Below are 27,776 nucleotides of genomic sequence, written 5' to 3'. Positions count from 1 at the left end.
GACATCAGCAGCAGGTATGAACTGATGTCACTAGTAGACTTTAATCTGTTATGCAGCATCAATTTAATGCTGTCATCAAGTACACAGAAACTGCTCAAGAAGAGGATTTCTATCAGGCAGAAGCAGTGACTTATTGGACAACTCTGATCAGTTATTTTTGTCAAACATGGAAGAAAATATTAGTTTTGGGAGTCTTACAACAAAAGGAGTGATGACCTTCCTTAAAACAGGTTTAACTTTTTTTGGGTGATGTTATGTGGATAGGCATGCTGAACTAAACCATTATGCCAGACTTCATAGCTAAGCCATTGTGTGCACAAATGTCAGGATACCAGAGAATAAGGTAGGAGAAACTGAGATAGCTTTGATGGAAAAAATATATAATAGTTGCAAAAGAAAAGCAAAATGGGTTAAAAGTGGCAAAAATGGCTTAAAGAGTCAAAAATTTGGCTAAACCTGGTAAGAAAGGGTTTAAATAAGTGGCTAAAGAGTGGCAAAAATGGATGTAAAGGATAAAGCGGCAAATAAGGGTTTACAAAGGTAAAAAGTGGCATAAAGTGGTTAGAAATGGTGAAAAGCGGTTACAAACTGGCAGACATATATATTAAAAGTGGCAAAAATGTGCTAAGACTGGCAAAAATTGGGGGGAAATTTGGGGAAAAGTGGTTAAAAAGTGGCAAATTTGTGTTGAGGTGGTACAAATGTATTTACATAGGTGGTAAAAATTGAACATGTCGGTTAAAAAGTGGAAAATATGCATTAAAAGTGCCAAAAATTTGGTAAAATGGCAAAAAAACAAAAATGTATAGAAACTTGTGAAAATGTATTTTAAAAAATTGGCAAAAATCAGATAAAAGTGGCAAAAAGGTGCAAAATGGGTGGCTAATATAGTGGAAAGGTTTAAATGGAGAAAAAAAGGGTCTAAAAGTGGCAAAAGTTAGTTTGATATGGAAACAAATGTGGTGGAAACAGTGATGAAAAGCGGTTAAAAATGGCATGAATGAATGAATGATTTCATTATCAGAACCCAATAAAAGTTTGCTACTGATCCAACACACATACATTAATGTCATCATTAAAACACAAATGGGGAGGGCTCACTCTGTGGGTTTTTTAGGGGCCCAGACAATCCTATGGGCGGGCCTGCATGCTGGTGCTAAAGTGAAAGTTGAGAATGTTCTGCAAGGACGAGAACTCAACTGTTACAGAACAAACCCCGTTTCTTCCTTATAAAATATGATTTTTCATGATAGATTCAAGGACCTATGTAAGTTCACAGAGCATTTCCTTTGTGGTTTTGCCACTTTCACTCCAGTGAAAGATCAGAAAACTCCTCTGCGTCTTACCAATTTAACAGATACTCTCACTGAGACCCTCTGTAGTCAGCTCTGTAGAGGATTTTTTCTTCAGCTGGCTGTAAATTATCTTCAGACTGACGGCCAACACTTTAACAGTCCAGTAAATTAACTTTCCACCCTGGTTCCTCATGTGTATCCAAAGCCTACATGTATAAATTCTTAATAGGATGTTTTGTTTAGTTCTGCCAACATTACATCACTAAAGCCAAAAGCTCTCAGCTAACCATGAGGATACAGTTAATCCATGTGGATGTACAGATCTCCAGCATTCCTTCAGTGTGAGAGTTGTTTGAAAACTTTCCTGTTAAAGTGAAAAGAAAGACAATAGAAGCCCATATGGAGCAGAGTGAGCTAAATGAACAAGAACGTAAAGCAGCAGAGGAGCCATCTGCGTTCACTTCACTCTACACAATGATAAAACAGACGGCCGATCATCCAGTGCAGAGTGTGGCCGATAAATCTCTGCCCAGAGACGGGGCTTTGGTTCAGTGTGGTGGAATCTTTCATAAAGCATCTGCCAGGTGTTTTACATGTGAACACATTACAATCTGGCTGCATGTTCACATCAGAGGAGGCACACAGCAGGGGAATCCCTACCAGCACCTTCCTCCTCCTCTTCCATCAGCCTAGGGCAAATTAAACTTAACAGAGCGCATGCAGAAGGTTACCCGAGCCGCAACGACAGCTCTGATTAGAGATCCACTCAAGAAACCGGCCCACTTTTTAATCCAGGGGGAGTACAGCACTCGAGAGTGGAGGTAGCACAGTAAGGAAATAGGAGGACAAATGGGAGGAAATCTGAGCTGTAGCTTTACATTTGCAACAGCACACATCAAACGATAATGTACGTTTACACTGTGGAGCTCAGGAGTTAAAGGTCGTGACTTTAGTGCTTCCCTTTCTCGTGAATGTGATATTTCAAGAATGCTTTGAGGGATTTTATTTAAACTTTGCATAGATCTCCACTCTCAACCAAGGATGAACTCATTAGTTGTTGGAGGTCAAAGGTAGAGGTCATGAGGCCTCATGGTCAGCCCTCGCTCACTGCATTGGTACTACAGAAAACACCCCAGCCTGTCTTGTTTTGGCCCCACCATCATACTTTCATTGTCCAGCAGTTGTAAACTTCTTGAAGACATATAACAGCCAGGTAATAGTTCTAGTTTAAACTTTTCAATACCCTGTGTTTTAAAACAATAACTAATCTATTATTTTAATGATCCATAGAATTGGAAGTACCTAAACTTAAAAAAAGTCACATCCACTAAAGTTTGGTGGCAAAGAATCAAGTGTACCCGTGTTTTCCTGCATTAATTTGCTATTTAAATTGAGGTATTACTCACTATTAGATACTTGGGCCTCCATTTTAATTTCAATGGATCAGAATGGATCTGATTTTTTGTAAACAAGTTTAAGATTTTATTATGTTAATGTTGTGAGTACCCTTTTTGAATAACATGCTGCTTTAACTTTTTTGCATCATGCGTTAGAAATAATTTAAAATAAATGAAACAGTGACATCTGCTGGTAATCACCAGAACTTCTTATTGCATATTTTCATTTTAAATTTCCAAAGTATTTTAAGGAATAATTTACACTTGATCAACCATCTCCACTCTGACAACAGGAAAAACTGATCAGATTTTAGGTCATAGGTTAAAGGTCACTGGGCCTCATGTTCTTTCCTTGCTGTCCAGGCCATTCTTGTAATCTTGATATCTTTACAAGCTTTGAGGGATTTTCTTTAAACTTTTCATGAGTGATACTCCAACCATTAGATTTTGGAGGTCAAAGGTCCAGGGAATGGTGCTCATGTTTGTGAACATAAAATCTCAAGAATTTTTGAGGGATTTCCTTCAAACTTTTCATTTATGTTCAGTCTCACTCAAGAATGAACTTAGATTCAGGAGGTCGAAGATAAAGAGTTCATGGCCAGCCCGTTTCATAACTTTAGGATGACAGAAAACACCCCAGCCCTTTTTGTCCTACCGTTGTACGTTCACTGTCGAGCAAGGGGCAACTTCATCAGAGGTATTTAAAGGTCACATATTTTACCCTTTTGAGTCAAGTTTATATTGGTCTCAGAGGTCCCCATAACATCTATGTGATGTTTGTTTCTGAAAAAAAAAGAAAAATACTCCAGTATTGAATTTTTGCATGTCTAAAAACCCCTCTGTTTCAGCTCTGCTCATAACAAGCCGTTCCTGCGTCTGTGGCTTTAAATGTTACTGAGCTGTCTGACTCCGCCCCTCTCAGGAAATGATTGTAGCTTAATGGATGTTGCTCTGATCCTCTTCTCAGCTGCCAGCTGAAAGGAAGATCAGGAGAGGAGGGTGGGACTTTCTTCCAACTGGGGAGGGCCAACCGAACCTGGGGGCGCAGCTAACTCCCCACATGACATTATGGGGGGAAAATCTGAGAACAGCTTGTTTCAGCACACATTTCCTGAAAGGTAGAGAAAGAAAGGGGGGAGGGAATAGCACATATTTTTGTTAAATAAGTCTGAAAAAGTTTATTTTGCATAATATGTAGCCTTTAACCACCAGGTGGTATTTCTGGTTTTCTGTTGCTTACTGTCCCCCTATCACTAGATGCTTAATAGGGTCCCTTTGCCCAGGAATAGTGGATCCCCTAAACTTCACCATCATCATTGAATAACTGTCAGATTGAATTTTGTTGATCTTTCCTATTGACATTGTTGAAGTGACTATCAGTTATGCTTTCACTTGAGTTGGATTTTAATTTCAGCTCATTGGTGCGACTTTTATGAGATGATAAATCATTAATCCACTTCTGCTACACTGGCCTGTATACAGTACCTTTATTTTGGACTGACTGTCCTTGTCGCGTTTTTTTTTTTTTCAATATTTTTAAAGGTCTGTTTGTATAGGATGTTTCTGTAGCTTTCCCTTTTACAAATAGGATTTCAATACTTTTGTGCATCACTGTGAAGGATCAGAAGAGTCAGTAAGCTTTTGGGGAAAAAAAACTGGCCAATCTTCAGCTGTTTTCAGAGTTCAACCTTTATTCAAAGAAATGTTCAAACAATAAAGCTCAGAGTGAATGCTACAAGCCTTTAGGAGTGGTCAGGTAAAAAAAAACACAACCAGTTCAACCATTAATGAAATTAGTAATGCACTTTTATGTGGATAGAGTAGCATAATAACAGAAAAATCAATGTACACTCCAGTCCAATAATAGAATCAGCACGATGTATTGAAAATATCAGCGTTTCTCTCACAAACAGTCCAGTTCCTTTACTAGACTGGCGTGGTTACAGGCTGTGCATTAATGTTTGAAATATGTGCAGTGAAATGCCTGTTTGTTACTAAAATTAAAAACCTAATTACCTAACCAGCCTTATAAAGAGAGATTAATCTCAGATGTCCTACTTCAACTCATTATTTTGAATTTTAAAAAAATAAAGATTGCAAAAGAACAAACGATTCCTCCCTTTACACATTGAAGTCCTGGTACAGTTCTGCAAAGCAGAGCGGCATTAGGACGGATATGCCACAACTCAACACGTGGGCCTTTTTAAGTCATTTAATAATGAGAGTATCACACGTAAACATTAGAAACAGTAAATAAAACATAACTCCCACCAGTTGATTTTGCAACACTGGGTCATACAGTATCTACAGAACAACATTCACCAGGCTTTTTATTTGGAGTGAATAAAAACAAGCCCCTTCTTAGCACAGTTTACAGTATGTTTCTGTTACGATTAAAAGCGTTTAGAGTGGACATTTTGGTGTGGTTACTGAGCCAAGCACAGATTATTTAAGAGGGGTTCCTGCCCCAAACATACCTGTGCAGAAACAACATACACCTCACACATACTAAAGATTCAAAGACTGTAACCTCTGTGTCAAGTGTTGAAGTTATAATCCTTGAGATGTCACTGACTTATTTGATATCATTTATAGTTATAAATTCATTGTTGTAGTTTGCTGTGCAGCTCTGGAGCAAGCTGCCTCAGCCTCAAAGACTGCATGAGAAGTGGAAGAAGCAAACATTGTTTAGTGGCTGCTATTTGAAGACTCCAGTTTGCTAATCTTGCCCTGAAGCAAAATACGTTTTTTTCTGTCACCAAGACCTACTTTTGATGCAGTATTAAAGAATATATGAAACCAGCGCCTGAGATCTAATGCAAAAAATACTAGGACAAGCATTGCTCTTTCTGCAACCATGTGTGCCCTCCTGCATCCACCTTTTTAACTCTCAGAGAACGAACTCGGCTGATTCTTAATACTCCTTCACAGGCAATAAAAATGCACGTATGAATCAAGATTTGAGTTGATTTAATGAGATCAGAATGTGTTTGCTGCGCCCTTTCCAAACACTTATTGATTGCATGTGTCCTGCAGCTGCTGATTCATATTAAAAGCATCCAAACAACATCCGTGGGTGTTTATTCAGAAGCTATCGAAAACTGTTGCTAACCTGATTTCTGATATGATTTTAGATTTCTGGACAGGATGACAAAAAGGTGCAAACAAGCCAAATTTGCCATGCCCTATTTGGGGCATGAATAAGGCCTGAATTACTCATTGCCTTTAGTTTATTAAGACTTTATAAATTACCTTGGCAAGAAATCAAACAGATAAACAGCTGATTCTCTGCTAGTTTCTTTCCATGTGCCCTTAAAGCAATGGTTCTCAACTTGGGGGCTGCGAGACACTGAGGGGGCCATCCACATGGAGAAAGTTTATCGCATCAGCGTTCCATCCACACAGAACTGGCATTTTTGCAGCCCAAAAACTGTAGTTTTTGAAAGCTGAGTGAGCAAATCTGTTTATGCCAACCATGTATACAACCAAGCACATCTTTCCTGAAGCAACTGCATCATAGCCCACTTTGCCCCTTTAACCCGCATGCACTAACCCCAACAACAAATGCAGATTACAGGATTGTGTTCAGGCTGCAGAAGCTACTGAGCTTATTATGGCGCTGACAGGAAAAATTTTCTGCTCCTCTACCACCACCGTGAGCAAAAAATAGACATGGAGAACTGCATACGCCACATGTTCTTAGATCCGGCGCAAAGTGCAACCAGAAGGGCAGCCAGGAGAGTTTTGGGTAAGAGAAAAGTTTTGGGTGCACCTGCTCCATAATCTTCCATAATACGTATTTCTGTGGCAGCACTACAGCGCCACTTACATGCCCGGCATACAAACTACGGCGTTTTCAGTCATTTTGAATGGTTACATGCCTATGTTGACATCACCGTAAACAATGAAATGTTTATGAATATTTTTTTTAAATGAAACAAAAATATGCTGTTTCCACCTCCATGTGGACAAGGCCACAAGAGAGGGGGTCTCCAGATGCTTTCCAAAAAAGAATATTTTAAATGATTTCAAACTGTATATTTTACCCATTTTATTAAAAAATATATGCATAAAATTAATCAAATGTAAAATAAAACCATGGCCAATTGGTGAAATTTATGCAGAAATAAAAGTAATGTTTAAAGTCGGCACACGAGTAGTCTTGAATGTGTACTGCTGAGTAACTATGCTTCAACCACCTTCAGGTACAGTGGGGTCCCAGATCTCTGGCACCTTCATTCTGGGGGTCACACACTGAAAAGTTTGAGAACCCCCACCTTGCAGCATGCAAGTGTTAGATGTCATGTTGCATCATGCAACATCAGACACTTGCCATCTCTGTGCTCATTTTACTTCTCTACTCCGAGTTCACTTTCCCCATCAGAACTGTAAGACACCTGGAGCTTTTATTTTGAAGGTGGAGAAATGCAACTGTAGATAGCCAAGCAGTTAGGTCACACCCCATGTGAGCAGGCGGCCTGGATTTAAGTCCTTTCCACGTCTTTCATCCCCGTTTCTGACTATCTGCTGTCCTAGCTTTAGCACTAAAGGCATAAAAAGCCCAAAAATAAATCTCCAACATGACGGTGGATAAATGGAAAAGTGGTGCTTTCTAGTGATGGGCTTTTGACAGCTGTGAGCAGAATAAAGCCATTCCTTCATGTCAACACAAGTGAAAGCACAATATTTCAATCAAGGATATCATTGAATCACCTCTATCTCTATCTAAGATTAAGCCATCAAGCTTGTTGAGTGGGAAAAGAGGAAAAAAAAGAAAAATTTTCCTGTGGGACACTCCCAACACTCAGTAATCTCACTCGGAAATCTCCCTTCCTGTTCCTCGTCTATGCCTACATGAGCACCAAAAGGATTTTACAGCCAAGCCATCAGGGTGCAAACAGCATGTAGCAGTGGAATTCTTTACCATGCAGCACTCACACGCTGTTAGGACACTGATGAAAGGAACAAAAGAGCCCAGCTGCTTTTGTTGCAAGTGCTCACTTGTGCTGTTAAGACTTGGACTAACCAGGCAGCCAATTAGCAACTGTTTTATAGACGTTGTCCCAAACCGTTTGTTTCCACTGCAGCATAGACATCTGAAGGATTATAACTAAAATATCTGTGCCATTTCTCTCTCATCCATTAAACACTGAATATGGAATGGTGTATGACTATTGTTGTGTTAAAGTATACTGTCAGCATTTGTAAAATAGGTGCAAGATAATAAAACTGTATGTATACATGAGCAGAATAGTAAAGTTTTACAAAGTAACCCAAGCCTGGTACAATTAATCAGAATAATAAACATATAATAAACACACAAATCTTTAAAAAACAATGCATAGCATAAACAACATTGCAAAACCCATCTCTGCCGCTCTTCATACCCAAACCTCAACGAGGCCTTTTGTTTCCACAAGTGAAAACACGTGTCAGGAGTGTTTTTGATTTTCCAGGTGGAGCCTTCTGCTCAGGCGAAGAGAGAGCGGTGTGAGAGTCCAAAGCGCTCCCGTTAGAAAACAAGAGAAGGAGAAGAAAAGAGGCGAGGTGTTTCTAGGGGCCCAGAGAGGGAGAAGAAGGAAATAAAGGAGGGAATAGAGGGGGAAGTTAAAGGGGCTCCCTGCTGTAAACACTGCTGCTTAGGACCAAATCTCCTCTGACTTTGCCAACTCCTCGCTGCTTTGCTCAGAAGGAGCAGAGAACTCTCTAGGTGTCCTCCTCCTCGTCCTCTTCCTCACGGTTTCCCACCACCCTCTTCCTCAGAGCCTCATCAGAGAATCCTTGCCCCTTTGGCTCTGGGCGGCCCTCTGGTGACCCTCTCCTCCTCCTCCAGACATCGCTGTCTTCATCTTCTTCTTCCTCTTCATCGTCATCTTCCTCGCCATCTGCCTCGTGTTCGTCCTCTTGTCGTTGGATCAACCTGGCCTGGTCCATCGTCTGTTTTTCTGCAGAAAACAACATCAAGGAAAACAGTCAGGGGCTTGGCATAAACCATTTACAAAAAAACCTAGTGGAGATTATTTCAGATTCTTCTTTCCATCAGTTAATTATGCACAAAACACTGAAGTAAAACTGTCTCTTTTTAGTGTTTTCTCAAATAAAACTCACTTTGGTAGTACTCCTGAGAGGAAAATCGTCTTGATGGGAAGACAAAATCCGCGATGAATACCAGCAACTGCAAAAACAGTACAATCAAAACCATTATTTCACTGGTTAAGCTGGTTAAACTGGTAGAGTCGTCACCACAGTCACTAATATTTTTTTGTTTAAAATAAAAAAACAAAAACAACTGCTTACCAGTCCCAGAGCAAGGCCGGAGAACAGAGTAGCCAGGCCAAAGATAACATAAGAACCCCACACAGGGATCCCCAGCTGCTCTGTCATGTAGTTATGACAACGCTAGGAAAAAAAGAGGAAAAACTGTTTATTTACTGCTAGACATCCAGAGTCAATACAAAAATATAATACAAGCAGATCACTTCATCAAAGAAGTCATACAAAATAAAGTTAACTTCAGTATCCATTTCGATGTAAAGCTAAGCGTAGACTGTGAATTTCATCTGCTTCAGACACAAATGTTGAGTCACGCCGACTTTCTGTCAGATCTTGCGTCATTTGACTGCTGAGCAGAACCCCGAGCAGAATCCTCAACTTTGGGGTATTTTTTAGCTTTGCAAACTGTCAGAAAACATCCTTAATCACCATAAAAATAACAGGAATAACTTTCTAAGGAGAGAAAATCAGAGAGTATCCTGCTACTTTTGACAGTTACATGGGATTTGATGAGAGAAAAATAAGAATAAACTAATGCTAGCATAAGCATAATCTTAATTAGGGATGCACGTTAATTATTGGTACTGATAAATTATCGGCCGATATTGCGTGTATTTTACATATTTTTATTATACTGATAATAAAATATTAACCGATACAGTCACCCGATAATAAAGGTGTTTGTTTTCTTTCTCACGAGACTACACATTCTGAAACAGTAGGTAACAAAAAAATAACAATTGACGTAAACATGAGTGATATCAGTTAGAATTTGTTATAAATATCTTTGCTCACTACATAGTAACCCCTTCTTGCCCCCAGATGTGCATAAATACATTGAATAAACTTCTATTTTAAAACAAAGTGAAAAATAAAGATAGTTTCTTATCGATTATCAGCCATCGGGAGTAGGAAATTATCAATTATCCATATCAGTTCAAAAAAATACTTGTCGTGCATCACTAATCTTAATTATTTGAAAAAAGTAAAAGTATGGGTCAGGGTTGTATTCTGCTTTAAAAAAAAATATTCTGTGGAACAAGTCTATGTTTACTGTAAAGTGATCTCTCTCTGAGCCTAAACCTGTTTGCACTACATAAAAGGTCACATACATTATGTTCAACCTTTTGTGTCAGTCATGTATCAAGTAAGGCTGGATCTATTTTGCATCGTAAACGTAAGTCTAATTTTCCTATGCCACTTTACCCCAAAAAGCATGTTTTTCTTAATCAATATGAAAAAATAAATTTATTTGGGTCTAAAAGAAAGAAATCCTCACTTACCCGTATGAACATGGAGAGCTTAAACAAAGCAGACATGGAGTTCATTCTGCAAACAAGAGGGAAAAACATCATGTATTGTGACATTTATCATTTATCAAACTGAAACATCATAACAAAGCCTGAACACAAACACATAAGCAGAGGACATGAGGGGGAGGGGAGGGGTGGCTGTTCTTATTTTACATCAGCAGACACACTAAGAATAGAAGAAAGAAGCACAGTGTCTGATGATTTCTTCTTTTTTTCTGAGACACAATGACAAAGCTAAAAAAGAAAAAAAAAAGATTTCATGCAGGAAAATTGGTGAAATTTTATTTAAAAAGGCAGCATATGACCACCATAAGGGCTTCTTTTTCAAATAATATATAATATTTATAATTTGAGAGATAAAATTGAAACACCAGTCCTCTAGCAACACACTTCATGTTTGTGCAAACTCACAGAAATGAAGATGGGCCGAGCCAGGAGGAGACGGGTTCAATCGCTTTCCATTTCTGCTCATCGACAAAGCTGAGGAAGTCATCTTTAGTGCGAGCTCCTTGATACTTCCTGAAGACGCCGTCCTTACAGCTGGGGAATAAATACAAACATTTTCATCTATTTTAGGAGCAGAGCTGCTGTTAAACTTGACTTCTAATTTCATATTTAAATCAAAGTTCTGGTATCCAGTCTAGAAATGCTTCTGCTGAAACTGCTATTTTAATTAAATAGATGAATAAATAAAAATGCCAGTAGCCATCCAAGGTGGGAAAGTGTCAGTGTATTGGCAATCTGTAGATACTGTGCTATATTTATATAATGTGTATGCCCCTCTACTTAAAAAACACAACCGTTTTAAAATGTTTACAGATATCAACTGAGGGTTCCCCTCCCATTCGTGATTATGTATGCCACAAAGTTCTTCAATTTAAGCGACCAAAAAAGTCTTTCAGCAAAAGGAGATAACATAAGGGTACAGAAGACTTTTTAAAATAAGTTCTGTTCAATATGGAGAAAACCACCAAACCAGCCATCAAAAGAGGAAGCAACAAAACCACTGAATAACTGAGAACTTACTGGTAAATAGTAGGAAGTGAAGTAATGATGAATCGCCCACTCAGACCTTGCAGACAGAGGAGACAAATGCTGTTAGTGTGCAGGAAGGAGATCTTTTGACTCATGACTAAACTGAAAGTAATTCAGACTTGGCAGAGAGGGCTGAATGTCTGATAACAGCTACAGAAGACAACTGGTTTATTCAAACGTTCTATGACATTGGAAGAAATGTATCACACAGAACTATAAATAAAAATAAGTCCTTTTAGAATATTACAAAAAAAGCCTTACTGATGTTAAAGTCTTTACGTCAACAATGTTTAAACAAAGCGAGCAATGTCTCAACGGCTGATCAGGCTGTCAGGATTTCTCCGATAATTTGACTTGAATGTGACATTTCAACCGAAAGGTTTATCAACAATACTGCAGCTCTGTACCCAAATTCACTTCCTCCACACACCCATAAAATGGCTTCCCATGCCTCAACTGCTCATCTTGATATCGGCAACTGTAAAATTTTGGCACAGTAGCTTTTTTCATTTCCCAAACCTAAAAGGTTTAGCTTTACATGCTGCTACATAAATTATTATCCCTCTTTAAGTTTCTGGTTGTTTGGGATAATATGGATCAAGGTTATAATAGGTTTTCGTAACTTTAGATTTTATTTAGTTTTTACTTTTTGTTTTTACTTGTTTGTCTGTTGGTTTAGTTTAGTTTTTATCTGCACAGAATGCGTTGCTTAGTTTAGTTTTTATCAGCAATATGGGATTCTTGTCAGGGGTAAGACCCAAAATGGCCTGAAAAGTAGACATCATACATAAAAAAAAAACATATTCAAACAGGCTTCTTTTTACTTGCTTTTCCCTTTTTATTTAAAGACCAATTCAGGCCAATTTACACTCCCCAGGCTTAGTTTTACATGTTGGCAAGTCTCCTGCTGTCAAAGACTGAAACTAAGGACATTTTGTCAGGGATGCACGATATTGGATTTTTGCCGATATTAACAGAGTCATTGTAGCCCAATACCGATATTTAAATATGCTTTTTGGACAAGAAATTTCAGTCCGTGTGGACAGACTTTAAGTTTTGAGGATGACCAAGAAAATAAACTTCAGTTCTTAAAATCACTCTAAAGTTTAAAGAATGAGGATGAAGAAAAGGGCTCTACTGATATAGGTCTGTTGGTTCAGCCTATAACTCCACCAATTCATTAGTACATAAGGACAGAATTTACAGTTAGAATATGCTGGAATATACAGGGAAAATATCAGATATAAATAATGGCAGAAATTTTGATGTCTGCCTTAAAGCAATTTTGAGGTCTCCTGTCTGCATCCTCTGAGCGACAGGGTCGTTTGTGTTGTAAAAACAATATAACCATTCATGGTAGCCTGCAGGATGGACTCTATTGTCAACAGAGAGCATGAGCAAATGCTGACGCAGGAGGTTCTTCTTTCTTCTTCTTGGTGTTTTGCAAACCATACGCATGTATCACCACCCACTGTATTAGACTGAACATATGTAAGTATGCACTGGCATGGAAGTATGTTACCAGGGTCAAAGCAGGCCAGTGGAGGAGAGAGGAGGGGGAAGCAGTCATGCTTATGTCATGTTAAGCTTAACTGTTTAATGTATTTATGTCAAAACAATTGGGGGGTTCCATTGTATTGTTTATGTTCACCAACAGCGTTCACTGGGGAAAAAAAAGTACAAGATATTCTTATAATACTAGTCACTTGTTTTACTACACTTATCAGTTACACTGCAATAAAAGGTCGCACACGTATTGTCGACTCAGTACAGTATGGATTTACTGCTCTGGCTCGAAAGCTTTAAGTCTGCATGAGCCAAGGAAAGGAAAAGGTCATTCAGGCCTACCGGGCTGCTCTGTCACGTCCACCTTGGCTATGTTGACCCCCATGTCCTCCCCCCAGTCCGAGAACTCCTTCCACACGGGCTGCAGCTGCTGGCATGCTGGACACCAGGGTGCGTAGCTGTGGGATATTAAATTTCACAAATAAGGCTTCGGATAAACTGTGCATCGCATTCATGGTCACTGACAGCAGCTTACATATACTTTTGGCGTGAGTAGCTGTTGGTGTGCTTAATTAGCCCGTTACTTGGCAAACTGGCAGGTATACAGCTCTGTTATGTGAGCTTGTTAGCGAAAGATGGTAGCTTTGACGTTTCAACAAGTTTTGCTGAAGGGAAGACAATATTATAGTCGTACAAAATAACAGGAAATTGTCGGTTATAACAGACTAGCAATACGAAAATATTCACAGTTTCTAGAGACAGATTATAGAGACGCTCCGTAAGCTAAATGACAGAGTAGCTGGCTAGTTAGCCGTTAGCAGTGAACTGACAATTCAATCATCCATTCTCCTGTCAGGATGTCCTCCCAGTTGCCGTCCGTCACTTCTCTGAGGCCGTCCCGCTTTGCCGAAGCTGGCGATGATGTTAGACATATTATCAGAAGTAAACAGCATATCCACGAGCGATGTTTTATCCGTTGTGCTGGAGAAAACATAGTTAGACGTGAACTGCTGCTCGTTAGCAAACACGCCATGACTGTCTGATCTGCTCGAGACAGCAGCCCACTTCCGGTGAGCGCGCTGACACACTCGTAACTTCTTCTGGGGGGAATTTTATAACGGTTTACAGCCATATGTGCTGCATTACCGCCACCTACTGCATTTGAATAGGCCTATCTAGGGTACATCTCAAAAAATTAGAATATCATGAAAAAGTTCAATATTTTTTGTCACTCATTTCAAAAAGTGAAACCCATATATTATATAGACTCATCACACATAGAGTGAAATATTTCAAGCCTTTATTTCTTGAAATGTTGATGATTATGGCTTACAGATAATGAAAACCCCACATTCAGTGTCTCAGAAAATTTGAATATTGTGAAAAAGTTCAATATTGGAAAGTCATGGTGCCACACCCCAATCAGCTAATGAACTCAAAACACCTGCAAAGGTTTCCTGAGCCTTTAAATGGTCTCTCAGTCTGGGTCAGCAGGGTACACAGCCATGGGGAAGACTGCACACTTGACAGATGTCCATGAGAGTCATCAACACCCTCCACAAGGAGGGTAAGCCTCAAAAGGTCATTGCTAAAGAAGCTGGTTGTTCACAGAGTGCTGTATCCAAGTATATTCACAGAAAGTTGAGTGGAAGGAAAAAGTGTGGTCAGAAAAGGTGCACCAGCATAAGGGATAACCGCAGCCTTGAGAGGATTGTCAAGCAAAATCCATTCAAGAATTTGGGGGAGCTTCACAAGGAGTGGACTGAGGCTGGAGTCAGCGCATCAAGAGCCACTACGCACAGATGAATCCTAGACATGGGCTACAAATATTGCATTCCCAGTGCCGCATTGATGCAGTAATTCATGCAAAAGGAGGCCCAACCAAGTATTGAGTGCATAGAAATGAACATACTTTTCAGAAGCCCGAGATTTCTGTTTAAAATATCATTTTTTATTAATCTCATGTAATATTCTAATTTTCTGAGACACTGAATTTGGGGGTTTCTTTATCTGTAAGCCATAATCATCAAAATTTCAAGAAATAAACACTTGAAATTTTTCACTCCATGTGTAATAAGTCTATATAATATATTGGTTTCACTTCCTGACATGAGTGACAAAAAAATATTGTACTTTTTCATGATATTCTAATTTTTGAGATGTACCTGTATGGGTACAACTTACAAAATGTAAACATCATGAAAATCATCAATCAGTCTGGGACACTGCTGGGTTGTTATGAAGCCCAGGTTGCTCTGATAGCAGCCTTCAGTCGAGTCTGGCGTCTCTCATCATCCTTTTCTTAATTCCCCAGAGATTTCTGTGTGGCAGGGGTGTCCAAAATATAGCTCGGGGAACAAATGTGCCCGCGGTCCATTTTTGATTGGCCCACAGCAAATTCTAAACACTAATTGAAATATGGCCCACATTTGAACATGGAGCTTGTGCCTGACTGTATTGTACTTCTGGTTTCAGCACAACGTGGTGCTACCATGTTAATTGTGTAAACAAACATTATGACAAGAAGAATTTATAAATTTGAGTTTTTGTGATTAAATGAAGACACTGCTTTAAATGGAAAACATACTGGTAACCAAAATAATAATAATTTGATTTACAGTGCCCTGAAGGATTACAAAGGCTAATAGCAGTACCGATGGTGTTTTAGAGGCAGAACAAGTAGTAGTCAGGGCTGACAGGGCCTCCTGAAATCTGACTGGCCTCCCTGAAATCCTTAAATGATTGGCTATTTGCCTTTTCAGCCATTAACTAGCCACTTAAGCATACCCAATCATTAAGCATGTCTAAGCTCAGGGTGAGGCATATAGAAGTGGCCTCACCATCCTTATAGTTTTTCATATGCAGCCCTCTGTGGAAAAAGTTTGGACACCCCTACTCTGTGGGGTTCAGGTCAGGCCAGTTGACTGGCTAATTAGGCACAGTAATACTATGGTCAGCAAACCAGTTTCTGGTAGTTTTGGCTTCACTGTGGGCAGGTGCCAGAACAGCTGAAAAAGGAAAATATAATCTCCATAAGGCTCATCAACAGATGTACGCATGAAGCTCTACTGGCTAGTCAATATAACACATATTCAATATAAATAATATAGCTTGGAAGTAAAAGACGCACAAATTTGTTTGGGTATAAACCATTTTATATAAAAAGAGAAACTTTCTTATAGAAAATGTTTAGAGTTATTCACACTTCTAAATTTTATCAAAATGTGTAATATATACAACCTACAATTCCTTGACTGTAAACAAGAGCGTAGAAAACTGGTACCTTCTCTAGCTTTGATTCATATCTTACATTTATGTGCAAAACCAGAGTCACAAACATAGTTTAAACATAAAATGTAGTATGCTTATACAAATGTACTCACAAAAATGTCTGATAATTGTATGCCTTATGATGTAAAAGCATTAAAGATTATAGAAATGTAATTCAGACAAGAGTATCTATATTTTCCTCCAAACTTTAAAATCATCTGAATAGCAGCTCCCATCCTAAGCAGGTTGACTCTTGGGTTTTCTTCACTTCAGCTGAAATTTCACATACTTCTTTTTTGGTTTTTCTAAAAACAAGAAAATAATCATGAAAATACATTTTAAAAAAACCCACTGAAACTGCAATGAAACAAACTGTGCACAGCTTAATGCAGTAACTGAGGGATATTTTTAGATAATTTTTTTACCTTTCCCTTCAGGAGCAGAATCCAGTGTTGTGAGACAGCTGACCCGAGTGGTTTCATTCCACACGTCACCTGACAGCAAAGAAATGTGAATTGTTGAATTTTGATTTAGAAAAGAATTAAAGCAAACAGTTATGACGTATTATCTCCCAATGTGGCTGATGACTAATTAATCTGCACCACCTTTAACAGTACTAATCAGTTTCTTTACTTTCAGTTCTATGAGTAAAACGGACGATTGGAGGTTTTTACCTGAGATGTGCATATTCTCAGAGATTCTGGTTTTGAGTGATGGTTTTAGTGTTTTGGGGTTGTCTGACGAGTCAGAGGGTCCAGCTTCATTACTTGTGAAATTCACCTCCACCTGACGATGGCGCCTGGACTTTGAGGCCTGATGAACATTTATATACAAGAATGTTTTAGAATTTCAAAAAGAAAAAAGTAAACAAAATAACATTTTTTTGAGAAAATCACAGGTATTTTTTTTCATGTAAAGAAAAATAGATGAACACAAACCTCTGTAGCCTGTCCATACGCCTTTGATTTGATGGAGGCGAGACGCTCAGCTCTTTCGGAGCTCTGAAGGCACAAAACAGGACATGCCACACTCAGACTTCCAGCATTTATTCAAAGCAGAGCCTTAGGACTTCATGCAATTCATTCTAAGGTGAAATCCTACGACAAGCAATAAACTCAAACTGTAACTCTGCTGAAGGAGGAAATATGGCATTAAACATTCACACAAAGGTAAGCATTGGATCACAACTATGCAAAGAACATAATGAGATCTGCAGAATGCTTGTCTTAAGGGATGTCAAAGAGTGTTTTTGGTTGCAAATGATCTTGGAATTTCTCAAGTTAATTGAGATTAATTGCATTATTTGGTGAATGTTTGAAATTCCTTCAAATTCTGAAATTGTGCTTGTAATGCTTTAATTTTGTATATTTGTTTACAGACTTCTTTAAATAAGAAACTTACAGGAAATCGAAGGTTATGACATGAACATTACCATAAATGTTGCAGATTTAAAAGTAGCTAAGAGAATTGAAAAAAGGGAAAGTTTTTGATGTCACTTTTGACTTGTCAACTGATCCCTCTGTTTTTTCCAGTGAAATGACTCATTTAAAACCACAGTGGTGTCCTTCTTTTACATTCTGCAATGTGATACAGCAGTGGCTTCACTAATACGACACAAAATGGCATGCAACAGGAGAATTAGTTAGGAAGAAAAGATTATATATTAAATTTGCTATGTTTTAATGCAAAAAATGTATTCTCAGAGTCACTAAAGCTGTCAGTGTAGTGAAGTGATAGTTGGTTTAGTGGAGAGAAAGTACAAAATACCCAAGCTAAGAATCTCTAAATTGATTTTGATTTCCTTGCAAAGTAAAACTCACTTCCTGTTTCGATGATGTTCCCTCACCGCTGTCTTCCTCTTCATCAGTCCTGTCCTGAAACAGTGAACATTATCTCCATTAAACAATAAGACAATAACAACAACGCCTAAAGGTAAAATAAATATGCATTAAAAACAGTTAATTTCCATAGATTACAAGGTGAAAAAAGTCTTTGATCACTGAAAAAATTTGATCACCTGTCTCACCTGCCTTTGCTGCCAATTGTAGAAATTCACCACAGTGCACTGTAGTTTAGGGGCCAGATCTTTTTTGATAAGATCAAGTGATGTGACTCCGTCTCTTGAAGTCAAAGAGGAGGACGTCTTCAGCTTCTCATAGAGGCCATGGATGTGGGACAATTCCTGCACAATAATAGACAGCTCAGTTTTACAGTATGGGAAAATCTACTGTTTATTTCATGTGTCAGACAATAGTGGAGTCACTGCTCACCTCCAGCAGCTCAGTGTTGATGAGTTCCTGTGGGTGAGATGGTCGCTCCATAAACTCTACATATGACTGGGAATTATCCCTCTTTCTATTTTGCTTTCTCCTGAAGGTAAGCTGGTTAGAGAAGAAGAGACAGCAGAGATTCCCAAAAAGAGAGGAGAAATGTCAGTTTGCAAGTGCAATACATTATGTATAAAAACTTACGTAATTTCTGAAATAGGTTTGGCCATTTCATGTCAACATGAAGTGTTCTGACACGGTTTGACAAGAAAAGCAACCATGAAGAATGGGATTTTGCCAGTCTTTAGCACTGAGGATTTTTTTAGATTATAAAGTGGAAATGTAAAACTTCCTTAAAGGACCGGGTATGGCGAGTTTCCACCAGATGGTCAGGTTTGGATCAATACAATCTAGTCTGATGGTTTGGTATGGTAAACCCTGATCTTGCTTGTGTTTCAACAGCTAACTGTACCCTTACTTGGTAGGCAGCAGTGTTAACTACATGATTAAAAACAGCATCAGCTACATAAGTATCACGTGCTGTACCAAATTGAACTGATCCCGCCGAATCCAAGTGGTAAAAAATATATAGTAAAGTACAACAAATGGCATTTAGGGTTTAAATAGAGCTGTCAACTATGAAATTTTTAATCATAATTAATCTTTGAATTTCTGTAGTTATTTGCAATTTATCTCACATTTTTGTTACATTTTGAAAATCTACAATTTTGCATTCAAAATTGTTTTTGTCTGATTTTAGGATTTTTAAAACTGTTTTATACTGGTTTATTGAATCCCAGTTGGAATACAAACCTGCTTTTGTATTGAAAAAACATATTGGACTATTGGACAGGTAGATCAAGGATTATGACACGAACTTAACCATGAAAAGGAACTTGTCATAGATTGAAAAGGAAATACAGGAACCGTACAAATTGAAATGTTTGAAACCACAAGGTGCAGATGTCTTCTGATTTTTCTACTAAGCTGTCTGTGAGTTTATTTTAGTAAAATGAGAAATTTAAGGAGCAGTGATGGACTTATTTTACATCACTGTGGCAGCAGGTAGATGATGATGTGGGCTTAACCAAAGTGTGCTGAGGGGCTCAATAAAGCATGCAAAGTATACAGTTGTAATCCAAATGAATGCAATAATTATGGACCCTTAATTAATTTGAATTAATGCAATAATGCTGACAGCCTAAGCTTTAAGTAAATATCAAAGTGTTTGTGTCTGCATGCAGTAGGCAACTCACCACAGTGTGCATGGCAGTAAACTGAAAGGCTTTGAGGAACCTCAGCTGTTGGAGGATGTAAACAACATCAAGATGCTTAGCATCCAGCGAGTCCTTCTCAAACTTCTTCACATCATCCCAGTCCTTCAATGACAGACGGATCTGCAACAAGCGACAGAAAAAATCCTCATAAATCTTTATATAGGCCTTTGGCTGTGCAGTGAATGTGTGACCTTTAAACATAATGCTTGAAGTCTTGCTGACCAGTTCTGGGGGAATGGCAGTCTGACATCGGTACAAGCTGTAGACCAGGTAAAGTCCTCCAACTCTGATCTGGAAGCTGAATGGAGGCAGGAGGAAGCTGTAGGCTATATCCAAAATCAGACGGCTGAACTCTCGCTTCTCATGCCCCATCGCACCGCTGTAAAATAAAAACATTTCACTGTTAGAATTCAAGCACACTCTTCACTCATGAATTCACAGAGAAACTTGATTGCTCCAATGTAAACCAAACGCTCTTTTAGACTGAGCTAAGCTGGCAATTTGAGAAAAATTCATTGTATCATAATACCATTAGTTCTTCTGTGAGGTGTGGTTTTGCGAAACATTCATGCCGTGAAATATAAAATTTGGGATTTTGTAAGTTTCACACTTTATTGGAGTTTAGTTTAATACAAGGTCTGATTAGCCTAAAATGACTTTAACATACAAGCAATTTCGAGAAATTTCATCTCCTAGCCTCCGTAAAAACTGGCCCATTTTGTTAGACAATAAAAACACTGAAAAAATGAAATAATTTAATTAAAACTGCACAAAAGGAATAAATTATTGGCGCTTGTCCGTTTAATATTTATCTCTATAATTATAATTTTAAAAGTAATATAGAAGCAGAAAATATATAATTTATGCCAAATGCATGTGTTTAGATTGTAGATGAAATGTATAAAGCAAAAAGAGATATAAAGTTAAAACCGGAGCAATATTACAAGTGATAACCTACTAGAAAATCTGGGAGAACTTCATTTCCTTCCATAACCTGGAAAAAATCTCAAAACGGACAGAGCCTGTGTGCTTGAACCGTGTCAGTAGCTCCTCGCAGTCTTTCTCCACCAGTTTTCTAAATCTATTCATCTCTCACGAGTAAAGTCACTGGTTTACTATTTGTTACAAACGATTACACACAACCATTTTCGATAAGAAAACTGTATGTGCGCAGCTAAAAACATCTGAGCCCAAGAAAGTCCAGAATTTGTACACACAACGCACTAACGGCTGTCAACGGTTTAGTGCGTCATCAGTCCCCGACGTTTAACCAAGCTGTGGTGATGCCTTCACTGGCATCTAGAAAATTTCACACACGCATATTGATAGCATCAAGTCAGAATTTTTAAGGATATATGTGTTAATACAGATTAACATGTGTGGAACAAGCGTAAACCACTGGTGGACTCAGATTGCCCTCCTTGGTGCCCTGGTGTTTAAAAGATCACCACAAAAGTGCCCTCTACATGGACAAAACTTGACAAGTGCCCTCCTAAGTGTCCTTCAGATTGACAAATTTGGCAAAGAGCTCTCATGAGTGCCCTTTGAATGGACAAAATGATACAAAGTGCTCTTATGTGCCCTCAGAATAGTGGACAATATATGACAGTATCTTTAGGTTGCCTTTTGAATGTACAATAAGTGATATAGTACCCTCCATGCAGCTCCTCCAGTGAGCAGGGTGTCCTTTCAGTGAATGAACCAACCATCTGTCTGTGGAGAAATACAATTAAGTGCATTAGCTCCTGGTATAATGTTAATTTTCACTGACATCCTCCCTTGTGTATCTTTGTAAAATCAGTGGTTAAAGGGTTTCCAATAACTTATCTGTTTTGCAGAGGAGTTGCGGGTATAATCATAATAAAATCATAATAAAAATCGACTGCATTTTTACATATCAAGGAAGCCGTTTATTCCGTAATGTACGTAAACGTACCACCCGGATTACTGTGACGCAATACGGAAGTAAACAATCCGCAGCTGACGTGGAGCAACCTTTCTTAACTAGCAAGACGGACTGGGTCAGCTGGAGCAGAGTTCACTGATTTTACAGCGACACTTGTTGCTCAAGTTGCTTTATTATTTTTTTATTTGTTAAATGGGCTCCGCTGGTGTCGTCTAAATTCTCTGAATAACACGCGGTTCTTATTAAACTCGTCGCAGTGAAGTAAAATGGCGTCAGCGGAGGAGGCCAGCAGACCGTTCGCCGGGCTGTCAGACGTCTCTATCTCGGAGGACATCCCCGTGGAGGGGGACATCTCTGTACCTATTAGCTCGTCCAGGCGGGACGATGAGTTCTCCACGCTGGACGAGCCGGTGAAAGAGACCATCCTACGGGATTTGAGGGCGGTGGGGAACAAGTTTATCCACGTCCTGTACCCGAAGAGGAGCTCGGCTCTGCTACGGGACTGGGATCTGTGGGGCCCGCTGCTGCTCTGCGTCACGCTGGCTCTGCTGCTTCAGGGCGGTGCAGCGGACAGCGACGACCAGGGAGGACCACAGTTCGCTGAGGTACTAATTTGATTGTTTTGTGGTACTTTACCATAAATTACAAAGTGTTTTTACAGAAAGTCCGTATAGCAACAAAAGCACCTGATCAGACCAGTTTACTGGCAGGTGAACTCCTGCACATAGTCTAAATTGCATTGGCACGCAGGTTAAACGTTGTCATTGATAATGTATTTATGAAATGAAGGCAATTAGTAGGATTATGTCTGCAGTTTTGATAACTAAAAACAAATAGTTACCTTTTTTGGGAGTCTAGGACTTTCACTTGTGTTGCTGAGGAATCAAAACAGCTGTGCCAAAGATTTAGCTATCATGACAACTATTTGGATGTCAGCTGACTCTGAGTACAACGGTTGTCATATCAGCTTTTAATCTTGCAACTTTTAAAAAGATTAAATTAAAATTGAAGCCGTTCTTAATACAACCATAATAATAGAAGTCCCATGCGCCTAATATTGCAATGTTTCTTATTTAATCAAATAAAAATTGAAAGCAAACTTCTTCACACTGTCTTAATCAATCAATCAATCAGTCTTTATATGTATAGCACTTTTTATACAAGACAATGTAGCACAAAGTGCATTACACACAAACAAAATAATAAAAAAGAAAAATACATCCCTCCACCCTACCCCATCCCTTTCCCCACCCCATAATCCAAACACAGTATTGGCAAGTATATCAAAGAGCGCATTGGGTAGTCAGACGACTAGAAACGCACTATACAAGCTCAAATACATTTACCAAGTCCATTTTATATCATGAGCAATGGATAATGACACAAATTTAATGTCAACATGTTGTTACCATAATAAACAGATTCAGATTCTCTTTATTTTCCCACGGGGGGGACTAGTTTGCAGCAGGAGTGAGCAAAAAGATGAGGTATACAAAGGCAACATCCGCGGTGAGATAAGACCCAGTTAAAAAGCCTAAAAGTCAGACATAATGAGAATAGTGCAATGTGAAGATGTGCAAGTGAGCAGTAGTAGTGCACGAAGAAGTGCAACCAAGTGCAACCAAACACCACTAAGTAAATGAATTGCACTGGGGATATACACTGTCCATCCAAAAAAAGTCACTACCTGGAATTAACTAAGCAAATAGGTAAGAGCCTCTCATGGGACAATGACTGCATGGATGTCAGCATGCAGCAAGTTATTTAATCCTATTTAATGCATTTAAAATTATTACTATTACTATTTAAAAATTCTTCAATGATCGTGAGCAGCGATCACTTAAACATTTGGTGAGGTTATATAGTAAATAAAAACACTAGTAGAACTCATAGCTATGTTTGATAGTGAAAGTAAGAGCATTTCCACATGCACAATGTGAAAGGAACTCTACGGTTCCAGCTTTGTTCCAGCTGTGTAGCCTTAAAAAAACACTTATCAGTGAGGCAAATTGTAAAAAAAGCTTCAGTTTGCTAGGGAGCATAAAGATTGGACTCTGGAGCAATGGAAGAAGGTCATGTAGTCTGATGAGTCCAGATTTACCCTGTCCCAGAGTGATGAGCGCATCAGGGTAAGAAGAGAGGCAGATGAAGTGATGCACCAGTGTTAATTTTGCCAGCTATTTTTAATTTTAGTCTTATTTTCAGTCTTTAAATGAAATGCATTTAGTTTTGTTCACATTTTAGTAATTTCTATCCCTTTTAGTTTGAGTCTAGTTTTAGTTGACAAAAACTCAAAACATTTTAGTCTAGTTTTAGTCCATAAAAATTCATCACAATTTAGTTTTTACTTTTAGTCCAAGCATTTATTTTCTTGCTTAAATCTGGTCCCAAATCATGGTAGTGTGTTCTCTACACTGCCAGACCTGGAGCCCCTGCTTTCTACAGCTGAGAGGCAGAATAGCTGCAGCGGCATTGTTTTTTGACAGATTTACCCACAGTAGAGAAATATCACAGATTTTGAATGTCCGACGAAAACTACATTACATTTTAGTCATCTTGACGAAAACTAAACTTAGTTTTTGTCAGTTTTAGTCATCACAGATCTATTTTTGTTTGTTTTAGTCTAGTTTTTGTCATGTGATACACCCATCATGCCTAGTGCCTACTGTACAAGCCTGTGGGGGCAGTGCATAGATCTGGGGTTGCTGCAGTCGGTCAGGTCTTGGTTCAGCATGAATGAGGTCAGCTGACTACCTGAATATACTGACTGACCAGGTTATTCCATCAGTGGATGTTTTCTTCCCTGATGGCACGGGTATATTCCAAGACAACAATGTCAGGATTCATTGGGCTCAAATTGTTGAAAAGTGGTTCAGGGAGCATGAGACATCATTTTCACACACCACAGAGTCCATGCTTTAACCCCACTGAGACTCTTTGGAATGTGCTGGAGAAGACTTTGCACATCGGTCCGACTCTCCCATCATCAGTACAAGATCTTGGTGAAAAATGAATGCAACTATGGACAGAAATAAATGATGTGAGTGGCATTGCAGAAGTGTATTGAAGCGATTCCAGAGCAAATGCGTGTCGTAATCAAAGCTAAAGACAGTCCAACAAAATATTAGAGTGTGTGACTTTTTCTTTGGACAGGCAGTGTGTAAGACAGAGATAAATAAGCAGGAAGCTGTGTGTTACACTGCCAGTAACTGCAGCTTCCTGATGCATTTATTCCTCTCCTGTACGGCTGTTCAATGGTATAGATGTAGTTTTTTTAGAGTATAGTACTAATTGAGGATGCACAGATGCATCAGCTCAACATTGGTATCAGCCAAATAATGTGGCATGAACAGGTATCAGTTACCAATGCTTATCCATTGTGCCCAGTCAATTTTCTGCTTGCATCTGGTATATCTAGCTGCTGAATAAAATAAGAGATTTTTACATGTCAGAAGAAAGGACCAATTGGACAAACTGTGATCTGTTCTCATGGGGAAAAAGTGAGAGAAAATGTTTGCCTAAAGGAAGTCCAGGAAGTGATCAACCCATCTGTATCAGTATCAGCTAAATTGATATTTCTAAACATCAGTGTCAACCCAAATTTTTAGGTATGCACGACATTGGATTTTTGCCGTTATGCCAATATTTATAGATTCATTTTAACCACCGTTATCGATACTGATATTTAAATATGTTTGACATAACTAAAAATTCAGTCCTTTAAACACAATTTTTGGTTTGAGGATGAAAAAAGAAAAAAAATTTCTGTTCTTAAAACACTTTAAAGTTTAAAGAATGAGAGTGAATAAAGAAAAAGCTCTCAAATTACATAGGTCTGTTGGTTCAGCCTAAAACTCCACTAATTTATTAGTATATTTGGCCAGATATTACAGTTGATATATGCTGATATGCACGGCCAAAACATCAGATGTAAATATTGGCAAAAATGCAAAAACTTTGATATCTGCCGATACTGATGTTTGTTTTTTTTGCTAATATCTGCCGATACCGATATCTGACCGATAACATCGTGCATCTCTACTAATTTTCACAATTGGTGCATCTACGCAGACAAAATCTGAATTGCAAATTTCATCAGGGAATCGGCTCCACCTGTAGCTTGAATAGATCTTAAAATTAATTGTTTTGTAACGAAAGTTTGTGTTAAAATAATCAAAAGAAGCAAATTTCCATAATTAGGAAGCTAGAGAAGTTTTTTATCTTTCTTAGGTAAATAACTGCTGTAATTATTTATTCAGTTGATCATCTGATTAATCCTCACTACTCTCTGTCACTGTCTTGTATCCGTGTATAAATCCTGTATGAAGTTATAGCAGTGGCTGGTAATATTTATGTAGCTAATATTTGCTCTTATTAAATGATTAACCTCACCAAGCTTGTTTAAAAAGTATTTCTTTGTTTCCCAGGTTTTCGTCATCGTGTGGTTCGGCTCCATCATCATCACGCTCAACTCCAAGCTCCTTGGCGGCACCATCTCCTTCTTCCAGAGCCTGTGCGTGCTCGGATACTGCATCATGCCTCTAACAGCGGCCATGGTTGTGTGCAGGATCGTCCTGGTCGGGGGCTCGGGGACCGTCAGCTTCGCAGTGCGGCTCGTGGTGGTGACGGCGTCCTTCGGCTGGTCCACCTTCGCCTCGACAGCCTTCCTTGCTGACAGCCAGCCGCCTAACCGTAAGGCTCTGGTGGTGTACCCCGTGTTCCTTTTCTACTTCGTGATCAGCTGGATGATCCTGACGTTCTCGCCATCGCAGTAGAAAAAGGAATGGATGTGGACTGACAGACAAGAGGGTTTTTTTTTTTTTTTCAAGTGACAGAACTCAAACAAACACCAGTATCTGCCTTTGAACCAAGATGAATGACTACTGAAATGACTCTGGGTGTTTCTCGGTGTCTGATATCATATTAAGACTCAATGGACTCCAAAATAATTCCTGTATAACTCTTTCAGGTGAAGAAATGGCTCTTTTTCAGAGTCAGAGACGTCTTTGGGATGGTTGGCTGCAGATGGAGAGTTAAAAAGCTGACGAATAACTTCCTGTTTTTCCAGTTTGTCTCCCAGATATGTTTACAAGCTGTGTATAAATAAAGTCTATAGGCTTGTATATAGAAATGCTCTATGAATGTCTGAAGTACCAGAGATGTAATTATTATTATATCTCTTCCTAGTCTCCTTTGGTTGTTTTAAAACCTGAAACTGTTCCTAAGGTTGTTCTTGAGCGCTAAAATGTCCCACTAATTACTATACTACATTCTTTTGATTTTTTTGTGCATTTTGAATAAGAAAAGCAACCTGTCCAACTGTTGCTGAGCTCTAGTCTGTCTTTTTTTGTAGCTTATGAGTGTTTCTTTATTGTTTTATTGATTTCATTCTCAAATGACAGAAAATTAGAGAAGAGAGGTACAAGGAATTATCTTAAGAATGAGAGCAAGCCAGTACAGCATGATTTGACAGTCTTTCTAAATTTATGTCTCTCATTTAGAGCAGGATTTCAGAAATGAAGGGATAGGATTAACAGGAGTAGATTCATTTTTGCACAGCAAAGATGAGACATTTTGCACAAGGGGGAGCCACTTGTATGTTTTCTTGATTTTTTTTTAGCATCATTTGCAATGATTCAGCTATAGTCCGACATGTTTGCATAGTCTAGTCTAATAGTAGTATTGTTTATTTATATGCAGCATCCCTTCTTCCAATAAATATAAATATTATATTTATAATAGTGTGCCTCTGTCAAAATTTAACACACTTCTCCTGGCAGCATCTCTTATATTTATTAGAATTAACTTGTCTCTGTTCATTTTCTTTTGTCTTTTAGAAGTGTGATGTAGGGGGTTTAGAGCAAGGTCAGTAGTTGTCTTTGAGAGCAGGGACAGAGTTTGCAAATGACAGTAAAGGTCATAGTTTACTTTAAGCAACAGAAATAGAAATGTCGTTCTTCCAGCTGTGCTCAAAAGCAGGGAGTGCTGTGTTTTATGAGAAAATACACAAGAAATTAAAGGCTGTAGGAGCTGAATTTATCAGTGGAAAATTAATCATTCTCAGCGATATCACAAAGCATTTTTGTGTTTGTATGAAATTTCCCTGCCATGCTATTCAGAGTTCCGGTAAGTAAAAGCTGATAACTGAAAATACAGATGCATATCTGTAAAAAATAATCAGATCTGACATGAGATGAGCACAGAGACTATTGTCTTTGATTCGGGCCTTTTCTAATC

General features: G+C 38.6%; 3 protein-coding genes across 5 annotated transcripts; 1 reads left to right on the top strand and 2 right to left on the bottom strand.

The window, feature by feature from the left end:
- Positions 1 to 4,361: 4,361 nt before the first annotated feature.
- tmx1 (thioredoxin-related transmembrane protein 1) lies at positions 4,362 to 13,894 on the bottom strand. The gene is made up of 8 exons (XM_041812630.1): positions 13,650 to 13,894; positions 13,162 to 13,277; positions 11,305 to 11,350; positions 10,690 to 10,818; positions 10,249 to 10,294; positions 8,990 to 9,091; positions 8,801 to 8,867; positions 4,362 to 8,637 (listed from the first exon to the last, which is right to left on the bottom strand). Exons 1-8 carry the CDS (start codon positions 13,850 to 13,852, stop codon positions 8,399 to 8,401), a joined length of 948 nt encoding a protein of 315 aa, XP_041668564.1. The 5' UTR covers positions 13,853 to 13,894; the 3' UTR covers positions 4,362 to 8,398.
- Positions 13,895 to 15,962: 2,068 nt separating this feature from the next.
- snapc1b (small nuclear RNA activating complex, polypeptide 1b) lies at positions 15,963 to 22,034 on the bottom strand. 3 transcript variants are annotated; one of them, XM_041813424.1, is made up of 10 exons: positions 21,900 to 22,034; positions 19,856 to 20,012; positions 19,613 to 19,753; positions 18,360 to 18,470; positions 18,107 to 18,271; positions 17,910 to 17,963; positions 17,028 to 17,090; positions 16,764 to 16,902; positions 16,515 to 16,583; positions 15,963 to 16,394 (listed from the first exon to the last, which is right to left on the bottom strand). In XM_041813424.1, exons 2-10 carry the CDS (start codon positions 20,003 to 20,005, stop codon positions 16,354 to 16,356), a joined length of 933 nt encoding a protein of 310 aa, XP_041669358.1. In that variant the 5' UTR covers positions 20,006 to 20,012; positions 21,900 to 22,034; the 3' UTR covers positions 15,963 to 16,353. The 3 variants fall into 3 exon arrangements, with proteins under 3 accessions (XP_041669358.1, XP_041669356.1, XP_041669357.1); XM_041813422.1 differs by lacking the exon at positions 21,900 to 22,034 and adding an exon at positions 20,592 to 20,874; XM_041813423.1 differs by lacking the exon at positions 21,900 to 22,034 and adding an exon at positions 20,592 to 20,874 and having other exon boundaries at positions 18,116 to 18,271.
- On the top strand, positions 21,589 to 26,863 carry yipf6 (Yip1 domain family, member 6). The gene is made up of 2 exons (XM_041813426.1): positions 21,589 to 22,144; positions 25,967 to 26,863. Exons 1-2 carry the CDS (start codon positions 21,806 to 21,808, stop codon positions 26,312 to 26,314), a joined length of 687 nt encoding a protein of 228 aa, XP_041669360.1. The 5' UTR covers positions 21,589 to 21,805; the 3' UTR covers positions 26,315 to 26,863.
- Positions 26,864 to 27,776: the final 913 nt, after the last annotated feature.

Source organism: Cheilinus undulatus, linkage group 18 (genome assembly GCF_018320785.1).
Source record: "Cheilinus undulatus linkage group 18, ASM1832078v1, whole genome shotgun sequence".
NCBI lineage: Eukaryota > Metazoa > Chordata > Actinopteri > Labriformes > Labridae > Cheilinus > Cheilinus undulatus.
Note: the sequence above shows the minus strand (reverse complement) of the source record. Positions and strands in the feature narration are given on the sequence as shown.

What these genes read in the sequence shown, in the direction of transcription:
- tmx1 (XM_041812630.1), bottom strand. Translation starts at nt 13,852, where the DNA reads ATGGCGTGTTTGCTAACGAGCAGCAGTTCACGTCTAACTATGTTTTCT. An exon ending in GGACGTGACAGAGCAGCCCG is followed by an intron (nt 11,351 to 13,161) that starts GTAGGCCTGAAT and finishes TCTGTCTGCAAG; the next exon opens with GTCTGAGTGGGCGATTCATC. An exon ending in CCGGCCTTGCTCTGGGACTG is followed by an intron (nt 8,868 to 8,989) that starts GTAAGCAGTTGT and finishes CTGTTTTTGCAG; the next exon opens with TTGCTGGTATTCATCGCGGA.
- snapc1b (XM_041813422.1), bottom strand. Translation starts at nt 20,722, where the DNA reads ATGAATAGATTTAGAAAACTGGTGGAGAAAGACTGCGAGGAGCTACTG. An exon ending in GAACATCATCGAAACAGGAA is followed by an intron (nt 17,091 to 17,909) that starts GTGAGTTTTACT and finishes TTGTGCCTTCAG; the next exon opens with AGCTCCGAAAGAGCTGAGCG. An exon ending in TTCTGCTCCTGAAGGGAAAG is followed by an intron (nt 16,395 to 16,514) that starts GTAAAAAAATTA and finishes TCTTGTTTTTAG; the next exon opens with AAAAACCAAAAAAGAAGTAT.
- yipf6 (XM_041813426.1), top strand. Translation starts at nt 21,806, where the DNA reads ATGGCGTCAGCGGAGGAGGCCAGCAGACCGTTCGCCGGGCTGTCAGAC. An exon ending in GAGGACCACAGTTCGCTGAG is followed by an intron (nt 22,145 to 25,966) that starts GTACTAATTTGA and finishes TTTGTTTCCCAG; the next exon opens with GTTTTCGTCATCGTGTGGTT.